General features: G+C 53.5%; 1 protein-coding gene across 1 annotated transcript in view; it reads right to left on the bottom strand.

The window, feature by feature from the left end:
* Positions 1 to 18,505, bottom strand: part of LOC135174979 (collagen alpha-1(VII) chain-like) — a 139,461-nt gene that overhangs the window by 110,119 nt on the left and 10,837 nt on the right. Inside the window, exons 2-5 of the mRNA XM_064142749.1 lie at positions 7,305 to 7,444; positions 2,693 to 2,873; positions 1,498 to 1,657; positions 12 to 105 (exon numbers count right to left, since the gene is read on the bottom strand). Of these exons, the coding sequence (XP_063998819.1) occupies positions 12 to 105; positions 1,498 to 1,657; positions 2,693 to 2,873; positions 7,305 to 7,374 (505 nt within the window). The 5' untranslated portion in view covers positions 7,375 to 7,444. The remainder of the gene's footprint in view (positions 1 to 11; positions 106 to 1,497; positions 1,658 to 2,692; positions 2,874 to 7,304; positions 7,445 to 18,505) is intronic.

The raw sequence follows: 18,505 nt of genomic DNA, 5'->3' as shown, positions 1-18,505 counted from the left end.
TCCATACATACCTACAGCAAACACTGTCACTCCCTTATCCTGCAGGACCTGGGCTTCATCTTCAACTGAGTCCTTGGATTTCCCATCTGTGATCAAAACAACTACCTACAAGAATGGGTAGAAAAGGCAGAGAGTGAAAGAGCACAACATAAGGAGGGAGAGCTGTAGGATTTTCACACTGACAAGTCAGACCTTGGATGAAGTCCAACTCTCTGTTTCTTCACTAACAGAGTGGTCAAGCTTTGGAACAGGATGCCCAGGGAAGTGGTGACTCCACTCTGGAGACCATTAAAACAACTCAACTAGCAGATGTGGCTCTTTGGGACATTGTTTAGTGCTCATGGAGCTGCTGGGTAGGTCCAACAAGGTCCAACCTTGGTAATCTTAGAGGTCTTTTCCAGCCTCCTGTGATTCTATAACTCAGTGATAAAGAGATGGGCACTTGAAAATAAAACCTTCCATACCCCACAGCTCTAGGGTGAGCCCAGTGAAATCAGCTTTCATGAGCATGACCTGGGAAGGAATGGAACACAGAGTCATAGCATCATTTGGGTTGGAAAATACCTTTAAGATCATTGAATCCAACCATTATCTAAGTCTACTGTAATAGGTTGCCCAGGGAGATGGTTGAGACCCCCACATCTGGAAACTTTCAAGGTCAGCTTGGATGGGACTCTGAGCAACCTGATCTAGCTGAAGCTTGATCAAGCAGGGTTGGACTCAGATAGATAAAAGCCAAACAGCTCATTCCTGCCTTCAGGTACAGAAGTCAGAGAGCTGACCCTGCTGGGGATGGCACCAGGGAGATCACCACAGAATGTGGCTTAGAATCATGGAATCAGTCAGGGCTGGAAGGGAGCACAAGGAGCATCCAGTCCCAACCCCCCTGCCATGCCCAGGGACACCCTACCCTAGAGCAGGCTGCACACAGCCTCAGCCAGCCTGGCCTCAAACACCTCCAGCCATGGGGCCTCAACCACCTCCCTGGGCAACCCATTCCAGCCTCTCACCACTCTCCTGCTCAACAACTTCCTCCTCACCTCCACTCTCACTCTCCCCACCTCCACCTTTGCTCCATTCCTCCACTCCTGGCACTCCCTCACAGCCTCAAAAGTCCCTCCCCAGCCTTTTTGGAGCCCCCTTCGGATCCTGAAAGGCCACAAGAAGGTCACCTGGGAGCCTCCTCTGCTGCAGCCTGCAACAGCCCCAACTCTTTCAGGCTGTGCTCACAGCAGAGCTGCTGCAGCCTCTGAGCATCCTCCTGGCCCTGCTCTGGACACTCTCCAGCATCTCCACAGCCCTCTTGTCCCAGGGGCTCCAGAGCTGGATGCAGCACTCCAGCTGGGGTCTCAGCAGAGCAGAGCAGAGGGGCAGAATCCCCTCCCTGGCCCTGCTGGCCACACTGCTGCTGCTGCAGCCCAGGCTCTGCTTGGCTTTCTGGGCTGCAAGTGCACACTGCTGGCTCCTGCTGAGCTTCTGGTCCAGCAGCAGGCTTACCTTTGCTGCATCCTCTCTCAGCATGTCCAGACGAGACATGGCATGGGCTGCAAACGCCAGGGCTGACCCTGTCTTTAAGATGCTGCCTTTGAAGGAGAGATCCTGAATTGCCACCAACATTTCTTCAGTGGTCACATAATCTGTGAGGTCAATGCTCATCCTGGAAGTGAGATGCAGGGGGATAAGGAGCAAGAGAAGACTGTTAGGGTAACAAAGGTACATTGGTAGCAGTAAGAACCAGCTGGTGGCACACTAGGCTTTCATTTAGGTAAGAAATCCTCCCTCTTAACTGGTCAGGGAGTCCATGGTGTGAGCCCTGGGTCAGGGAGTGCAGAGTATGAGCCTCAGTGCCTTGGTACCATACAACAGTATCTAAAACTGGCTGGTGTGGCACTTCTTGTGCCTGTGTTAAATACCAGCCAGCCCTGGTTGGATACCACTCTGAAAGAATTTCCCATGGCCACTCTGCTGGCATTGCTGGCAGGAGAACTCCTAGAATCATGGAATCAGTCAGGGTGGGAAGGGAGCACAAGGAGCAGCCAGTTCCAACCCCCTGCCATGGCCAGGGACACCCTACCCTAGAGCAGGCTGCACACAGCCTCAGCCAGCCTGGCCTCAAACACCTCCAGCCATGGGGCCTCAAACACCTCCCTGGGCAACCCATTCCAGCCTCTCACCACTCTCCTGCTCAACAACTTCCTCCTCACCTCCACTCTCGCTCTCCCCACCTCCAGCTTTGCTCCATTCCCCCCACTCCTGGCACTCTCTCACAGCCTCAATAGTCCCTCCCCAGCTTTTTTGGAGCCCCCTTCAGATCCTGGCAGGCCACAAGAAGGTCACCTGGGAGCCTCCTCTGCTGCAGCCTGCACAGCCCCAACTCTTTCAGTCTGTGCTCACAGCAGAGCTGCTGCAGCCTCTGAGCATCCTCCTGGCCCTGCTCTGGACACTCTCCAGCATCTCCACAGCCCTCTTGTCCCAGGGGCTCCAGAGCTGGATGCAGGACTCCAGCTGGGGTCTCAGCAGAGCAGAGCAGAGGGGCAGAATCCCCTCCCTGGCCCTGCTGGCCACACTTGCTCTGCTCATGGAGGTGGTCAGCAGAGGAGAAAGTTATTTCATCCTGGAGAAGTGGTTGCCCATTTGGAGCCACAGGGCTACAGAAGCATGGATGCTGGTGGCAGAGGACAGACTGTCCCACCTTGGTTTCTCCTCGTAGACAGCCAGGGCCAGCCGGATGCCTCCTGCGCCCACCGCTGCGTTCTCAAAGGAACGAACCACGCTGCTGAGGAACTCCTTCAGCAGCTGAGACCTCTCTTGTCCTGAGCCCTGGGATTGTCCCACGAGGAATAAAACATCAGCCACCTCTGCCATCCTACATGCTGAAAGAGAAGGGCAGAGAGGTGTCACCCCACACCATGCAGTGAGCCAGCCAGGGGATAAACCCCTCTAAGTCATGTGAAGCTCCAGCGTGCGGCAGCTGAGGGTGGAAGTTCATGCTTAGCCCCAGTGAGAAGGGAGATGTTGGGCTTCTCTGAGGAATTGGCTGCTTTGTGCTCTGCAATTTCATAGAATCAGAGAATCAAGCAGGTTGGAAGTGACCTCCAAGCTCAGCCAGGCCAACCTAGCACCCAGCCCTGGCCAAGCAACCAGACCATGGCACTAAGTGCCCCAGCCAGGCTTGGCTTCAACACCTCCAGCCACAGAGACTCCACCACCTCCCTGGGCAGCCCATTCCAATGCCAATCACTCTCTCTGACAACAACTTCCTCCTAACATCCAGCCTAGACCTGCCCTGGCACAGCTTGAGACTGTGTCCCCTTGTTCTGTTTCTGCTTGCCTGGCAGCAGAGCCCAACCCCACCTGGCTACAGCCTCCCTGCAGGCAGCTGCAGACAGCAATGAGCTCTGCCCTGAGCCTCCTCTGCTGCAGGCTGCACACCCCCAGCTCCCTCAGCCTCTCCTCACAGGGCTCTGCTCCAGGACCCTCACCACCTTCCTTGCCCTTCTCCAAACACCTTCCAGCACCTCAACATCTCTGCAATGGAGGAGCCCAGAACTGGACACAGCACTCCAGGGGTGGCCTGAGCAGTGCTGAGCACAGGGGCACAAGAACCTCCCTTGTCCTGCTGCCCACACTGCTCCTGAGCCAGCCCCGGATGCCATTGGCTCTGCTGCCCACCTGGGCACACTGCTGCCTCAGCTTCAGCCTACTATCCACCAGTACAACCAGGTCCCTTTCTTCCTGGCTGCTCTCAGCCACTCTTGGGATGCTCCACACATTCAGCTCTGCAACACTTTCCTCTTGTCTGACCTTGAACACCTCCAGGGAGAGGACATCCACGACCTCCCTGGAGAGGTCATCTCACCAACCATCCTCAGCTTCTTGCAGCAGGGTCTCCAGAAGCAACATGAGACATCCATGTGGCAGCTTGGCCACCCATGCTTTGTCAGCCTCAAACCAACCAAGGCTTCCACTTTTGCATGGAGAGAGCTTGGAGATGCTCCTCGCATTCAGCTCTACAACACTTCCCTCCTGTTGCCAGCAGCCCTGAGCATGAAAAATATCTTCTGCAAAGAATGAACATCTTGGAGTACTTTTCCTGCACCAGCCAGAATGGTCTGATGACAGCTGGCAGGGAAGGGACAGGTGTAGAAGGACATTTGGTTAATGAACATCAAGAGTCATTTCCACAGTGTTCAGTCTCAACTTGATTTCATTTTCTTTAGGCATCCAATGAGGAAAAAAAACAAACCCAAACCATTTCATGGAGAGAAATGTGATGACTTTTTGGGATGCTGGAATTAATGAAGGCTCTGTAAGGGAGGTACAGCATTTAGAATCATAAAGTCATATTGATGGATAGAGACCTTAAAAGCCATCAAGTCCTGACAAACACTGCCAGGCTGCCACTGCACCATTCCACTTAGCACCACACCTACATGTCCCTCATCCCTCCAGGGATAGGGACTTCATAGAATCAACCAGGTTGGAAGAGACCTCCAGGCTCATCCAGCCCAACCTAGCACCCAGCGCTGGCCAGTCAACCAGACCATGGCACTAAGTGCCTCAGCCAGGCTTGGCTTCAACACCTCCAGCCACAGCCACTCCACCACCTCCCTGGGCAGCCCATTCCAATGCCAATCACTCTCTCTGACAACAACTTCCTAACAACATCCACCCTAGACCTGCCCTGGCATAACTTGGGACTGTGTCCCCTTCTTCTGTTGCTGCTTGCCTGGCAGCAGAGCCCAACCCCACCTGGCTACAGCCTCCCTTCAGGTAGTTGTAGACAGCAATGTGATCACCCCTGAGCCTTCTCTTCTGGGCTGCAAGACACCATTGCTGTCTCATGTTGAGCTCAATATGAAGGAACACAAGGGCCAAGAGCTCCAAGGAATTATTAAGGGCAGGATGGTGCCTCCTTGTCCACAAAATGTCAAACAGTAGAAGGAAGTTGTTGGCAGAGAGAGTGATTGGCATTGGAATGGGCTGCCCAGGGAGGTGGTGGAGTTGCTGTGCCTGGAGGTGTTGCAGCCAAGCCTGGATGAGGCACTTAGTGCCATGGTCTGGTTGATTGGCCAGGGCTGGGTGCTAGGTTGGAGTGAATGAGCCTGGAGGCCTCTTCTAACCTGGCTGATTCTATGATTGGCCAGGGCTGGGTGCTAGGTTGGACTGAATGAGCTTGGAGGTCTCTTCCAACCTGGCTGATTCTATGCTGTGTCAGAAGCTCAGCACCTTTCCTGAGGGGCTGCACTCAGCAGTGACAGCCAAGAGCATTTTCTGCTTGGATCAGGCACCTGAAGCTGTCATCTGAAGGATGTGATGTTAAAGATCTTTGGCTTGGTACCTCCTCAAGGAAATACCACCCCAGACAGCTCTATTAATCACAGGGGGAATATGATTTGATTGGAAATTTTCCATGCACCTCCAAAATCAGCACATTGCATCAATCACAGCTTTGCCACAGACATCTGCAAATGCTGATTTATTGCACTGGTCCCAGCTTGGAGTTAAGCAGCATTAGAATCAAGTTTATTGGCTTAATTGACAGACAGGAACTTAATCAGGTTAATTTTGTAGCTGATGCTATAGCTTCCATTAACTCCTTGTTGGATTCAGGGGATTTAGCCCAAGTGAATTTACACCTTCACAGTCTGGGGCCTTGGTGCTGCACAACACTTTGAAGACAGAGGATCCATTGGCTCATACCAAGCCCCATGGCAGTGCTAAGAGCTCTGCATTAGCTCTGCAGGATGCTCACAAAGAGCCTCCACCTCCTGCAGGACACTGATTGTAGAGAGAGGTCATGCATCACGTTGGAACTCTATCAGACTCTTCTGTTGGGTTGTCTCTTGCCTTTTGGTTCTGGCCCCTTCTCCCCAAAGGCTCTTTGTGGGTTTGCTTTTGGTTCTGGCCCCTTCTCCCCAAAGGCTCTTTGTGGGTTTGCTTTTGATTCTGGCCCCTTCTCCCCAAAGGCTCTTTGTGGGTTTGCTTTTGGTTCTGGCCCCTTCTCCCAAAGGCTCTTTGTGGGTTTGCCCACAGTAGGAAGCCAGGAAGGAGGTCAGCCCTTGTGCCAGCTTGGATGTTAGGGTTGGACATTAGGAGAAACTCCTGTTACTGAAAGAGTGGTCAAGCACTGGGCCAGGCTGCCAGGGGATGTGGTGGAGTCACCATGCCAGGAGATGGTAAAAAAACATCTGTGGGCATGACAGCAAGCTAGGAGCAGTGTGGAGCTGTTGGAGGGTAGCAGAGCCCTGCAGAGGCACCTGGACAGGCTGGATGGGTGGGCAGAGGCCAAGGGGATGAGACTGAACAAGGCCAAGTGCAGGGTTCTGCACTTTGGCCACAACAACCCCAAGCAGCACTGCAGGCTGGGGCCAGAGTGGCTGAGAGCAGCCAGGCAGAGAGGGCCCTGGGGGTACTGGCACATAGTAGCTGAAGCTGAGGCAGCAGTGCCCAGGTGGGCAGCAGAGCCAATGGCATCCTGGGCTGGCTCAGGAGCAGTGTGGGCAGCAGGACAAGGGAGGTTCTTGTGCCCCTGTGCTCAGCACTGCTCAGGCCACCCCTGCAGTGCTGTGTCCAGTTCTGGGCTCCTCCATTGCAGAGAGATGTTGAGGTGCTGGAAGGTGTTGAGAGAAGGGCAGCAAGGCTGGGGAGGGGCCTGGAGCAGAGCCCTGTGAGGAGAGGCTGAGGGAGCTGGGGGGGTGCAGCCTGCAGCAGAGGAGGCTCAGGGCAGAGCTCATTGCTGTCTACAACTCCCTGAAGAAAGGATGCCAATCACTCTCTCTGGCAACAACTTCCTCCTAACATCCAGCCTAGACCTCCCCCAGACCAGATTGAAACTGTGTCCCCTTGTTCTATTGCTGCTTGCCTGGCAGCAGAGCCCAACCCCACCTGGCTACAGCCTCCCTGCAGGTAGTTGTAGACAGCAATGAGATCACTCCTGAGCCTCCCCTTCTCCAGGCTAAGTTTTCTCCCCATCTTCCTCTGCAGCAGCTGAGATGGAACAGCATTAGAGGCAGAGCCCCTATTCCCCCATAAACCCTTGTGTAGAAAGTCAGGTCCTAGCTGATCCTCCTGGGGCCAGCAGAGAGGTTCTGTGAGCCACCTGGGGCCAGCAGAGAGGTTCTCTTATCGAGGTGATCCCAACCTACAACGACTCAGTACTGCAGGTCTACCAGGTCAGCATCTGCATTTGCATCCATGATGTTAGCAGTAATTACTGCTTGGAAAAGGTCTTTTTTTCTCCTTAATGTGCCTCAGCATCACCCCCCAGCTGCTGCATTCACAGTAGCTCTCTTCTCACATACCTTCATGAATGGCCACAGCTCTGTACTGCACCACAGCTACTGCCAGGGCAAGGATCTGAGCATACAGCATCTTCCTTTTCCTTGTTTAGAAGCCTCTTCTTGGTTCCAGTAATCAGCACTCAGCCTGGAGAGTCATTCCTCTGCAGGAGAAAAGAGGCTTTTTAAGGCATGACCTCTGAGTATGGTGTTCTTATCTCCTTATCAGTGGCAAGAGAATCATAGAATGAAACAGGTTGGAAGAGACCTCCAAGCTCATCCAGTCCAACCCAGCACCCAGCCCTGGCCAAACAACCAGAGCATGGCACTAAGCTGGGGGTGTGCAGCCTGCAGCAGAGGAGGCTCAGGGCAGAGCTCATTGCTGCCTGCAGCTGCCTGCAGGGAGGTTGTAGCCAGGTGGGGTTGGGCTCTGCTGCCAGACAACCAGCAACAGAACAAGGGGACACAGTCTCAAGTTGTGCCAGGAGAGGTCTAGGCTGGATGTTAGGAGGAAGTTGTTGTCAGAGAGAGTGATTGGCATTGGAATGAGCTGCCCAGGGAGGTGGTGGAGTCTCTGTGGCTGGAGGTGTTGAAGCAAAGCCTGTTTGAGGCACTTAGTGCCATGGTCTGGTTGGTTGTTTAGGGCTGGGTGCTAGGTTGGACTGGCTGAGCTTGGAGGTCTCTTCCAACCTGGTTGATGCTATGATTGGCCAGGGCTGGCTGCTAGGTTGGACTGGCCGAGCTTGAAGGTCTCTTCCAACCTGTTTGACCCTATGAAATCTGCTCTCAGGAACATTTTCACTCACAAGCTGCAGCATGGAACCTGTTTAAACAGCAGCAGCAGCAGCCAGCAGAGCCTGCTGCTCCTTGCAGGACAGGTAGGTGGTTCCCCTCTTTCCTTTGGAGCAAAGAGCTTTGAGAAAAAGGTTTGCTGGGATTTTTTTTTTTTTTTAAACCTTTTCTAATAAATTCCATTGATTTGCTGATTTGAAGAGGTTGCACCATGTAGTGATGTTTAACAGGGGTGATGGGGACAGAAGGAGAGTAAATCTGCCAAGGCGGCTCAATAGAAGAAGATGAAGGAGGAGCTGGAGGAAGCTTATTTTCTGCTTCAGCACCCAGCTGAACGTGCTTGGTTTGTTCAAAGGCAGTGACCCACAAGATCTGCTGACCTCCCAGTCTCACCAACTTCAGGTTTAGACCCCAGAGCTGTTGTTGCTACAGATGTGGTGGAGAGATAGGTGATTTGGTTGCTTTCAAACATGATCTCTGAGAGCATGGTAAGAAGGTAAGCACCAGGAGCCCCTCTCTCACAGCACTGAGACACCTCAAGGAGAGCAAGCCCCAACACTGAGCCTGGCAAGCACCAGGAGCCCCTCTCTCACAGCACTGAGACACCTCAAGGAGAGCAAGCCCCAACACTGAGCCTGGCAAGCACCAGGAGCCCCTCACTCACAGCACTGAGAGTCACCTCAAGGAGAACAAGCCCCAACACTGAGCCTGGCAAGCACCAGGAGCCCCTCACTCACAGCACTGAGACACCTCAAGGAGAGCAAGCCCCAACACTGAGCCTGGCAAGCACCAGGAGCCCCTCACTCACAGCACTGAGACACCTCAAGGAGAGCAAGCCCCAACACTGAGCCTGGCAAGCACCAGGAGCCCCTCACTCACAGTACTGAGACACCTCAAGGAGAACAAGCCCCAACACTGAGCCTGGCAAGCACCAGGAGCCCCTCACTCACATCACTGAGACACCTCAAGGAGAGCAAGCCCCAACACTGAGCCTGGCAAGCACCAGGAGCCCCTCACTCACAGCACTGAGACACCTCAAGGAGAACAAGCCCCAACACTGAGCCTGGCAAGCACCAGGAGCCCCTCACTCACAGCACTGAGACACCTCAAGGAGAACAAGCCCCAACACTGAGCCTGGCAAGCACCAGGAGCCCCTCACTCACAGCACTGAGAGTCACCTCAAGGAGAACAAGCCCCAACACTGAGCCTGGCAAGCACCAGGAGTCCCTCACTCACAGCACTGAGACACCTCAAGGAGAACAAGCCCCAACACTGAGCCTGCCATCACCAGGAGCCCCTCACTCACAGCACTAAGAGTCACCTCAAGGAGAACAAGCCCCAACACTGAGCCTGCCATCACCATCTATCATCTCCCAGAGAAGGTGAAAGTTGTGCCCCAGGGGATCATGCACCAGTGGGCTCCAAGCAGCAGTTCCAGGTGGATGTTGCAGGCAAGCAGATGGACAGGTGAGAGGTGTGTCTGTGTGTGGGGAGGTGGAGGGGGGAAGGGTGAGGATGTCCATTGATCAAGGCATTGACTGCTTGGCTGGGAGCCAGGTCTGCATTTCTCTGGTTGCTCAGACTTGGGCTGGATCTTTTCCAGGAGGTTATTCACACTGCCAAATGCTCCTTAGCTTGACTGGAGGGAGGGGAACTGGGAGCTGGGACAAGGAAAACAAAGATCTCAACCTGAGGTCCCATACTCCCTGGGAGCCTCTTGGTTTTGTGGCAGGATACATTCTCCAAAGAGATGCCTGTTGCCTCTGGGCTGATGCCAGCTCATTCCAGCTGATTTCTTTCCCTCTTGCTGGAACAAGGACCACAAGGTCAAACTTGATAGGGCCCTAAGCAACCTGATCTATCTGGAGATGTCCTTTCTCCCTGCAGAGGGGTTGGACAAGATGGCCTTTGAGCCATCCAACCTGTGCTTCTCTGTCCCTATATTCACATGTCACCCCTTCAAACCATCTCCAGCACCTCTTGGCCCCACTACATCTGCTCATGCACCACCTGGCCTGGAGCACTGGATGTTACTGCAGAGGAGAGGCTCCCCTGGCAGAGCAGAGGCTCCCCTGGCAGGAGCACTGTTTGGACAAGATGGCCTTTGAGGGTCCCTTCCAACCTGTGCCTCTCTGTCCCTACATTCACATGTCACCCCTTCAAACCACCTCTGGCACCTCTTGGCCTCAGTACATCTGCTCATGCACCACCTAGCCTGTGGTGCTGGATGTGCCTGCAGAAGAGATTCCACTGCAGAAGCATTGGAGCCCCCCCAGAACCTCATCACCCACCCCCTTTCTGCTCCAATTGACACATGAAAGAGCACCATGCACAGAGAAGCTTCTGCAGACTCCATCCTACAAAGCAAACTCTTTCTCAGCACCACAAAGCCTGTTCAGACACCTCATGAATCATCTGCCTGGTGGCTGATTTTCTTTTCTCCCCAGAAGAAAAGAGCTTCCCTGTAATTCTGGGTTGCAAGCAGAAAGTGACATTATTTGAGGGCTGTGATGAAGAGCAGCCAAACAAAATTGTTAATCACCACTGTTCCTGGCAAGACAACATTTCAGCATCTTCTCCCCCTCTGCTGTGCTCTGCTGAGACCCCAGCTGGAGTCCTGCATCCAGCTCTGGAGCCCCTGGGACAAGAGGGCTGTGGAGATGCTGGAGAGTGTCCAGAGCAGGGCCAGGAGGATGCTGAGAGGCTGCAGCAGCTCTGCTGTGAGCACAGACTGAAAGAGTTGGGGCTGTGCAGGCTGCAGCAGAGGAGGCTCCCAGGTGACCTTCTTGTGGCCTGCCAGGATCTGAAGGGGGCTCCAAAAAAGCTGGGGAGGGACTTTTGAGGCTGTCAGGGAGTGGCAGGAGTGGGGGGAATGGAGCAAAGGTGGAGGTGGGGAGAGTGAGGCTGGAGGTGAGGAGGAAGTTGTTGAGCAGGAGAGTGGTGAGAGGCTGGAATGGGTTGCCCAGGGAGGTGGTTGAGGCCCCATGGCTGGAGGTGTTTGAGGCCAGGCTGGCTGAGGCTGTGTGCAGCCTGCTCTAGGGTAGGGTGTCCCTGGGCATGGCAGGGGGGTTGGGACTGGATGATCCTTGTGGTCCCTTCCAACCCTGACTGATTCTGTGATTCATCTACAGAGGGGGATGTGGGAATTGGTCAACTGATCCTAGAATCAGTCAGGGCTGGAAGGGAGCACAAGGAGCAGCCAGTGCCAACCCCCTGCCATGCCCAGGGACACCCTACCCTAGAGCTGGCTGCACACAGCCTCAGCCAGCCTGGCCTCAAACACCTCCAGCCATGGGGCCTCAACCACCTCCCTGGGCAACCCATGCCAGCCTCTCACCACTCTCCTGCTCAACAACTTCCTCCTCACCTCCTGCCCACAGCCTCATCCAGCCTGGCCTTAAACACCAACTCACACAATCCAACTGAACAATATTAGAAGGCAACTCTGGCTCCTTAATCCACTGGTGGGAAGTTTTGTGGGGCCAGATTCTGCTCACTGCAATGCTGAGTGAAAAGAAACTAATTTCCATCCAGAAAGCCTCCAAACACACCCCCCCCCCCCCCCAAAAACACTCCCTCATGTGCTGCCCCTGATAACACTTCTGCAGATCCCACATCTGAGACCAGCTGGGGTCCCTGAGCCACCTCCCATCACAGGAAGGGCAAAAACACCCAAAAATTCAGCTTTCAGGCAGGCTTAGGGACACCTCCAGCACCTCTCAGACAGCAGCCAGGGGTTCACTTGTGCCACGCACAGGGAAGTTGGATGCAATTTATGGCTCAGGTAGAAGCTGCTGCCTCCTCATCCTCCTCATCACCCTCAGCCCCCTCTCACTCCATTCAACTGCAACCCAAGAATGGGGAGAGCAGACAAAACCAACCCACAGCAGAGCATAGGAAACCTGATGCTTGGACAGACAGCCAGGGACAGGCGGACAGTGCTGCTCACCTGGGCAGAGCTGCTGCGCGTTGGCTTCTCCCCATGGGCCAGAGGCTTGAGCAGCCCCAGGAGGCAGTGGTTGTGTCAGCTGGGCTGCAGCAAAACTCCTTGCAGGCTTGGAAGAAGTTAGGAAGCAGGAGGAGGAGCTGCTCCAGGCATCCCCCACCTCCAGCTCGCTCCCAACTCCTTCTGCACAGGCCAGCAGCTGGGGCTGAGGTGGTGGAGTGTGACTGGGAGAGGAGATGCCACCCCACATGCTTTTGAAAGGAATGTGGGAGTGAAGAAGGGGGGGAGAAAAGGATGGGAGGGGAAAATAACTCCCCTTTTTACCTTGTAGGCACATAATAACAATAACTGGAATGTTTGTAAAGGAAGAAAGAGGCTGGCTTGAGGAAAGAACTGGGAGGAAGAGAAAAAGGTCCCTGTTTCTAGGAGGCTAAAGAGTCCAGGCTGGCTTTCAACACCTGGAGAAGGTGGGTGACACCAGAAATGGGGGGCAAAACTTAGTTATGGCCACATACTGTGTATCTAACATTGCTGCTGGAAGGGTAGGAGGGAGCAGGAGTCAAGACATCTGTCTCATGTCACATCAGCAGAGAGCTTTCTAAGGCAGGGTCTCGGATGGAGGACACTGGCATCGATAGCAAGAGGCAGAAAGAAGTGGAGGCATGGGGCAGTGGAGGCAATGCAGCTGTCTTTGGGGTCCACTTCTTGGGATGAGCCCTAAAAGGACATACTCACCTTCTTGGCATGGAGATGGTGGGGTGAGCACAAAGCTCTGAGGCAGATGGGCAGACTGATTTGGCAGGGCTGGGAAGGGGATAGATCCCATAGGAGGTCAGCAGATACCAGGAGGGGAATCAGCTCCATCGAGGAGCATATCTGACCTCTCACTCTCATGGGAGCACAAGGACCTCTCAGTTTCAACCAGCCCCTGCTCCAAGCAAAGCCAGAGAAGCTGTACCCCACGACAGCCCTGCTTTTATTTTGCTTTGAGGGTGGTGAGACACTGCCCTGGGTTGCCCAGAGATGGTGGAAGCCCTATGCCTGGAAACATTCCAGGTGATGTTGCTGGGGCTCTGAACAGCCTTCTCTAGCTGGGGATGCCCCTGCTCACTGCAAGGGGCTGGGACTAGATGACCTTTAAAGGTCCCTCTCAACCCAAACCATTTTGTGATCCTGTAACTCCATAGCTGATGAAGAGCAGATCTCACTGCAGCAGGTCCTAGCTGTGCCCACAGCAAGGGATCCTCTGGTCAGGCCATAAACTACTAACCAAAAAGGTCAAAGACACAAGGGAGGAGGGAAAGACAAGAGCCACCGAGGTGAAGAGGAACACACTGGCTTGAAAGTGTAAATGACCTGTGGCCAGCAGGTGGAGGGAGGCGATTCTCTCCCTCTACTCTGCTCTGGTGAGACCCCAGCTGGAGTCCTGCATCCAGCTCTGGAGCCCCTGGGACAAGAGGGCTGTGGAGATGCTGGAGAGTGTCCAGAGCAGGGCCAGGAGGATGCTCAGAGGCTGCAGCAGCTCTGCTGTGAGCACAGACTAAAAGAGTTGGGGCTGTGCAAGCTGCAGCAGAGGAGGCTCCCAGGGGACCTTCTTGTGGCCTGCCAGGATCTGAAGGGGGCTCCAAAAAAGCTGGGGAGGGACTTTTGAGGCTGTCAGGGAGTGGCAGGAGTGGGGGGAATGGAGCAAAGGTGGAGGTGGGGAGAGTGAGGCTGGAGGTGAGGAGGAAGTTGTTGAGCAGGAGAGTGGTGAGAGGCTGGAATGGGTTGCCCAGGGAGGTGGTTGAGGCCCCATGGCTGGAGGTGTTTGAGGCCAGGCTGGCTGAGGCTGTGTGCAGCCTGCTCTAGGGTAGGGTGTCCCTGGGCATGGCAGGGGGGTTGGAACTGGCTGCTCCTTGTGCTCCCTTCCAACCCTGGCTGATTCTATGACTTCCAGCCCCACCCTGATCCTGGTGGTGCATGTTAAGCCAAAGGGGATGTGGGGGGTGAACAGAAGGTACAAAAGTGTCCTCAGGGCTCCACATTTTATTACTGCCTATGGAATCTTCACAGCCCCATGAATCAATAAGACCAGTCTCAAACAGCTGCTAAAAGACACTCCAATTATCAAAGGGCTCCTGCTTCCAGATCTTTAAATCCAGGTTTAAAAGGATAGGTGCAGGGCAACTCTCCCCATCCCTCCCCACCAGCTTGAGCCCCTAAGGGAAAACAGTTAGGCTGACATTTCCTCACTCCAGCCAAGCATCCCAGGAATTAACTGCTTCATCTCCATCCACACTCACAACTTCCCCACCCAGCTCAGGCCATACCTGCCTGAAAACATCTCCCAAAGCTCTCTCTGGGACTGCTCCTGGGTTGTAAGCAGAGCTTTGCCTGTGGACTGCTGACTTCAAAAGGAGCAATCCAGAAGGTTCAGGCTTGAAAAACTAAATCTAATTGAACCCTACAAAACTCTTAAATCCCTGAATGCCTCATTATCAGGCTGAATAGACTTAATTGCAGCTTCATCTCTCTCTAGCAATTAAATCTATTCACAATCCCAGAGTGGGGCAATCAAGCAATCCTTGTGCCAGCCAGCCCAAATGCATTGCCAGCTGGAGCAGGGTATCCAAAGGCATGGCAGGGCACTCTCATGGTAAGCCTGATAGCCTGATATAGGTTTATCCATGTCCTGGCTTGCCCAGGCATGTTTTTCAGCTCTCCTTCCTTCTGTTTTGGGGAGAAGCAACTGTGGGAAAGAGGATAAAGAACCTGGATCCACTGAGTCTAAGGACTGTGGCCTGCCCAGACCTGTTTACATCCTGTGCTAAACAAGGTGCACACACTTAGCTGTGCCTGCCTTGTGCAAGGCCCATGCTTTTCCCAAGTTTGGGTAAAGCAAGCCTGTGGCTTCACCTAATATGGTCAAGCTTGGCTATTCTGTGTCCAAAGGCCCATTAGTCTTGGGCACATTGATAAAAGGAAAGACACAGGTAAACAATGTGCTCTGCTGTTGTATCCATGCTTGATGTTGCCTGCTGCTATTGCTCTCTGTTTCTGGCAGAGAAATACAAGTAAGGCAAGATACTGCCTTATTGTTTGCCTGGAAACTCCACTGCCTCGAGCTTATCAGGAACAGACTCCAAATGCCTCCATGTGATCAGCCTGCATGACATCATGCTAAGACTGCACATTGCAAGACATCCTGCCTGCACCTGAAAGCCTCCTGCCAAGGTGGGAAGTCCTGGAGATACACAGATCATCCAGAGGACCACATGAGTGATTGTCTGCCTCCTTTCCCCAGAAGCCCAGGAAGAATCAGAAGCCTCAGTGGCCAGCAAGGCAGTAACAGAATTCCCTGACAGCATTTGGGTACTGACTGAAGCTGTAGCTAACCCTGTGAGTAGGGAGATAATATTTAGTGAGTAAGTACTTACAGTCTCTTGTAATTCACCATTGCCTTCAGCCATGAGGACAGGCTATGAGAGTTGGGGCTCTGCAGCCTGGAGACTGGACAGGGCTGGGTGCTAGGTTGGATTGGATGAGCTTGGAGAGCTCTTCTAACCTGCTTGATTTTAATCATAGCAGTCAGGGTGGGAAGATACCACAAGGAGCAGCCAGTGCCAACCCCCCTGCCATGCCCAGGGACACCCTACCCTAGAGCAGGCTGCACACAGCTTCATCCAGCCTGGCCTTAAACACCTCCAGCCATGGAGCCTCAACCACCTCCCTGGGCAACCCATTCCAGCCACTCACCACTCTCATGCTCAACAACTTCCTCCTTACCTCCACTCTCACTTACTCCCCATCTCCAGCTTTGCTCCATTCCCCTCAGTCCTAGCACTCCCTGAGCACCTCAAAAGTCCCTCCCCAGCTTTTTTTGTAGGCTCCCTGCAGATCCTGGAAGGGATTCTATGATCATCTGTAATGTTTCCATGACCATACAAAGAACCCATCATTATTATTATTAGACTTAGTGGTTGGGGCTGGCAAGAGCTCTGAATGTCAGCATTACAAACAACACTGATTTTGGAAATGAGCCATCTCACAGCAATTGATTACCTCTCCATTACAGGCACCAAGTCAGAATCAAAGAGGTTGGAAGAGACTTCAAGTGCAGCTGTCAACCCAACACCACAATGCCTGCAAACCCATGTCCCAAAGTGCCATGCCCACACATTGTATTGGATGCTAGCCCAGCCAGCATGGGTTGAGGAAGGGCAGGTCCTGCCTGACCAACCTGATCTCCTTTTATCATCAGGTTCCCTGCCTGGTGAGCGTGGGGCAGGCTGTGGATGGAGTCTACCTGGGCTGCAGCAAAGCCTTTGACACTGCCTGCCACAACAAGCTCCTGGCACAGCTGGCAGCTGCTGGCTTGGGCAGATTCACTCTGTGCTGGGTCAAGAACTGGCTGGAGGGCTGGGCCCAGATACTGGTGGTGATTGGTGCCACATCTAGTTGGCAGCTGTCACCAGTGGTGTGCCCCAGAGATCAGTGCTGGGCACAGTCCTGGTCAATGCCTCTTTTGAAGATCTGGACCAAGGAATTGAGTCCAGCAGCAGTAAGTTTGCAGATGACAGCAAGCTAGGAGCAGCTGTGGAGCTGTTGGAAGGTAGGAGAGCCCTGCAGAGGGACCTGGACAGGCTGGATGGGTGGGCAGAGGCCAAGGGGATGAGATTGAACAAGGCCAAGGGCAGGGTTCTGCACTTCGGCCACAACAACTCCAGGCAGCACTACAGGCTGGGGCCAGAGTGGCTGAGAGCAGCCAGGCAGAGAGGGCCCTGGGGGTGCTGGCAGAGAGGAGCTGAAGCTGAGGCAGCAGTGCCCAGGTGGGCAGCAGAGCCAATGGCATCCTGGGCTGGCTCAGGAACACTCTCTCTGTCAAGAACTTCCTAACATCCAGCCTAGACCTGCCCTGGCACAACTTGAGACTGTGTCCCCTTGTTCTGTTGCTTGCTGCCAACGACCATGAGCCTAAGAACCCCACAACTGGTTCTTTAATGGTCAGAGAACAAACAAAACCACCTTTAAAAGGGGAGGTGTGTAAAAATACCAAACCCAGGCCAAATGCAAGTCATTAAAACAACCTCACCTGAAGCATATTTGGGAGGTTTCCAAGAGAGGCTTTTCAGCTACTCAAGCAATCAGCAATATTTTAAAGCAATCAAGGGAGAGCAAAGGAAGGCAAACAAAGAGGATCATTCATGTGCAATCCTCACTTGCCCGAGTGCCAGCCCTCCTGGAAAGGAAAGGCTTTCCATTTGCTAGGCTTCAGGCTTAATAGTTAGCACAGCATCTTGGCACTAGCACATCATTCATCAGATAAAAGCAGTGTTTTCTGATCCCAGACCACCTCTGCCTTGAAAAGTCAGCCCTTGTTTCTCATGTCCTTGTGCCTTGGTGGGCTTGAGAGCCTGGATGTGATACCTCGAGGCTAGCCTTGAGCTCAGTGGTAAAGGGTTGGACTTGATGATCTGTGAGGTCTCTTCCAACCCTGATGATGATGATACTGTGACTGAAGATGCTAAGGTCCCACTCAGTGCTTCGAGGATTTATGGCTCCCAGGATGGTTGTTATCACTCCCACTCCAAGATAAATGTCCTCATTTGATAAATTCAGCCCCAGAATTACTGGAGAATGTTTTCCCCTAGTCCAAAATTAGGCTCCCAGTCCTTTCCCTTGCTGAGCTTTCCCATTCTGCCACCATCCTTTGCAGATCGCTTCCCTTCATACCTGTTTATCCACCGCTTCCTCCTCCTGGCATGAAGGTCCTTCACATCTTCATTTCCTTACTTTCCCCCTCCTCTTCTCCAGCTGGCTTACCCCAGCTTCCTAAAGCACCCTAACATCTCCATACAGCTGCACAGTCCTCCAGAAAGGAGGTCTACTCGATCTTCTGTCTGCTGAATTCAGTAGAAATAGTTCTCCAGCATAAGGACACTTGGGGCCATGCCAGAGATGCAAACGAGGAGCAAACCAGCTACAAATCATAGAATCAAGCAGGTTGGAAGAGACCTCCAAGCTCAGCCAGTCCAACCTAGCACCCAGCCCTGCCCAATCATAGAATCAAGCAGGTTGGAAGAGACCTTCAAGCTCAGCCAGTCCAACCTAGCACCCAGCCCTGCCCAATCATAGAATCAAGCAGGTTGGGAGGGACCCCTAAGCTCAGCCAGTCCAACCTAGCACCCAGCCCTAAACAATCACAGAATCAACCAGGATATAAGAGACCTCCAAGCTCATCCAGGCCAACCTAACACCCAGCCCTGGCCAACCAACCAGCCCATGGCACTAAGTGCCTCAGCCAGGCTTGGCTTCAACACCTCCAGGGATGGGGACTCCACCATCTCCCTGGGCAGCCCATTTTAATGCCAATCACTCTCTCTGCCAACAACTTCCTCCTAATATCCAGCCTAGATCTCCCCTGGCACAGCTTGAGACTGTGTCCCCTTCTTCTGCTGCTGATTGCTTGCTATTGAAGCTCATCTCCACTGGCTTAGAATCACAGAAT

This window comes from Pogoniulus pusillus, chromosome 4 (assembly GCF_015220805.1).
Source record: "Pogoniulus pusillus isolate bPogPus1 chromosome 4, bPogPus1.pri, whole genome shotgun sequence".
NCBI lineage: Eukaryota > Metazoa > Chordata > Aves > Piciformes > Lybiidae > Pogoniulus > Pogoniulus pusillus.
Note: the sequence above shows the minus strand (reverse complement) of the source record. Positions and strands in the feature narration are given on the sequence as shown.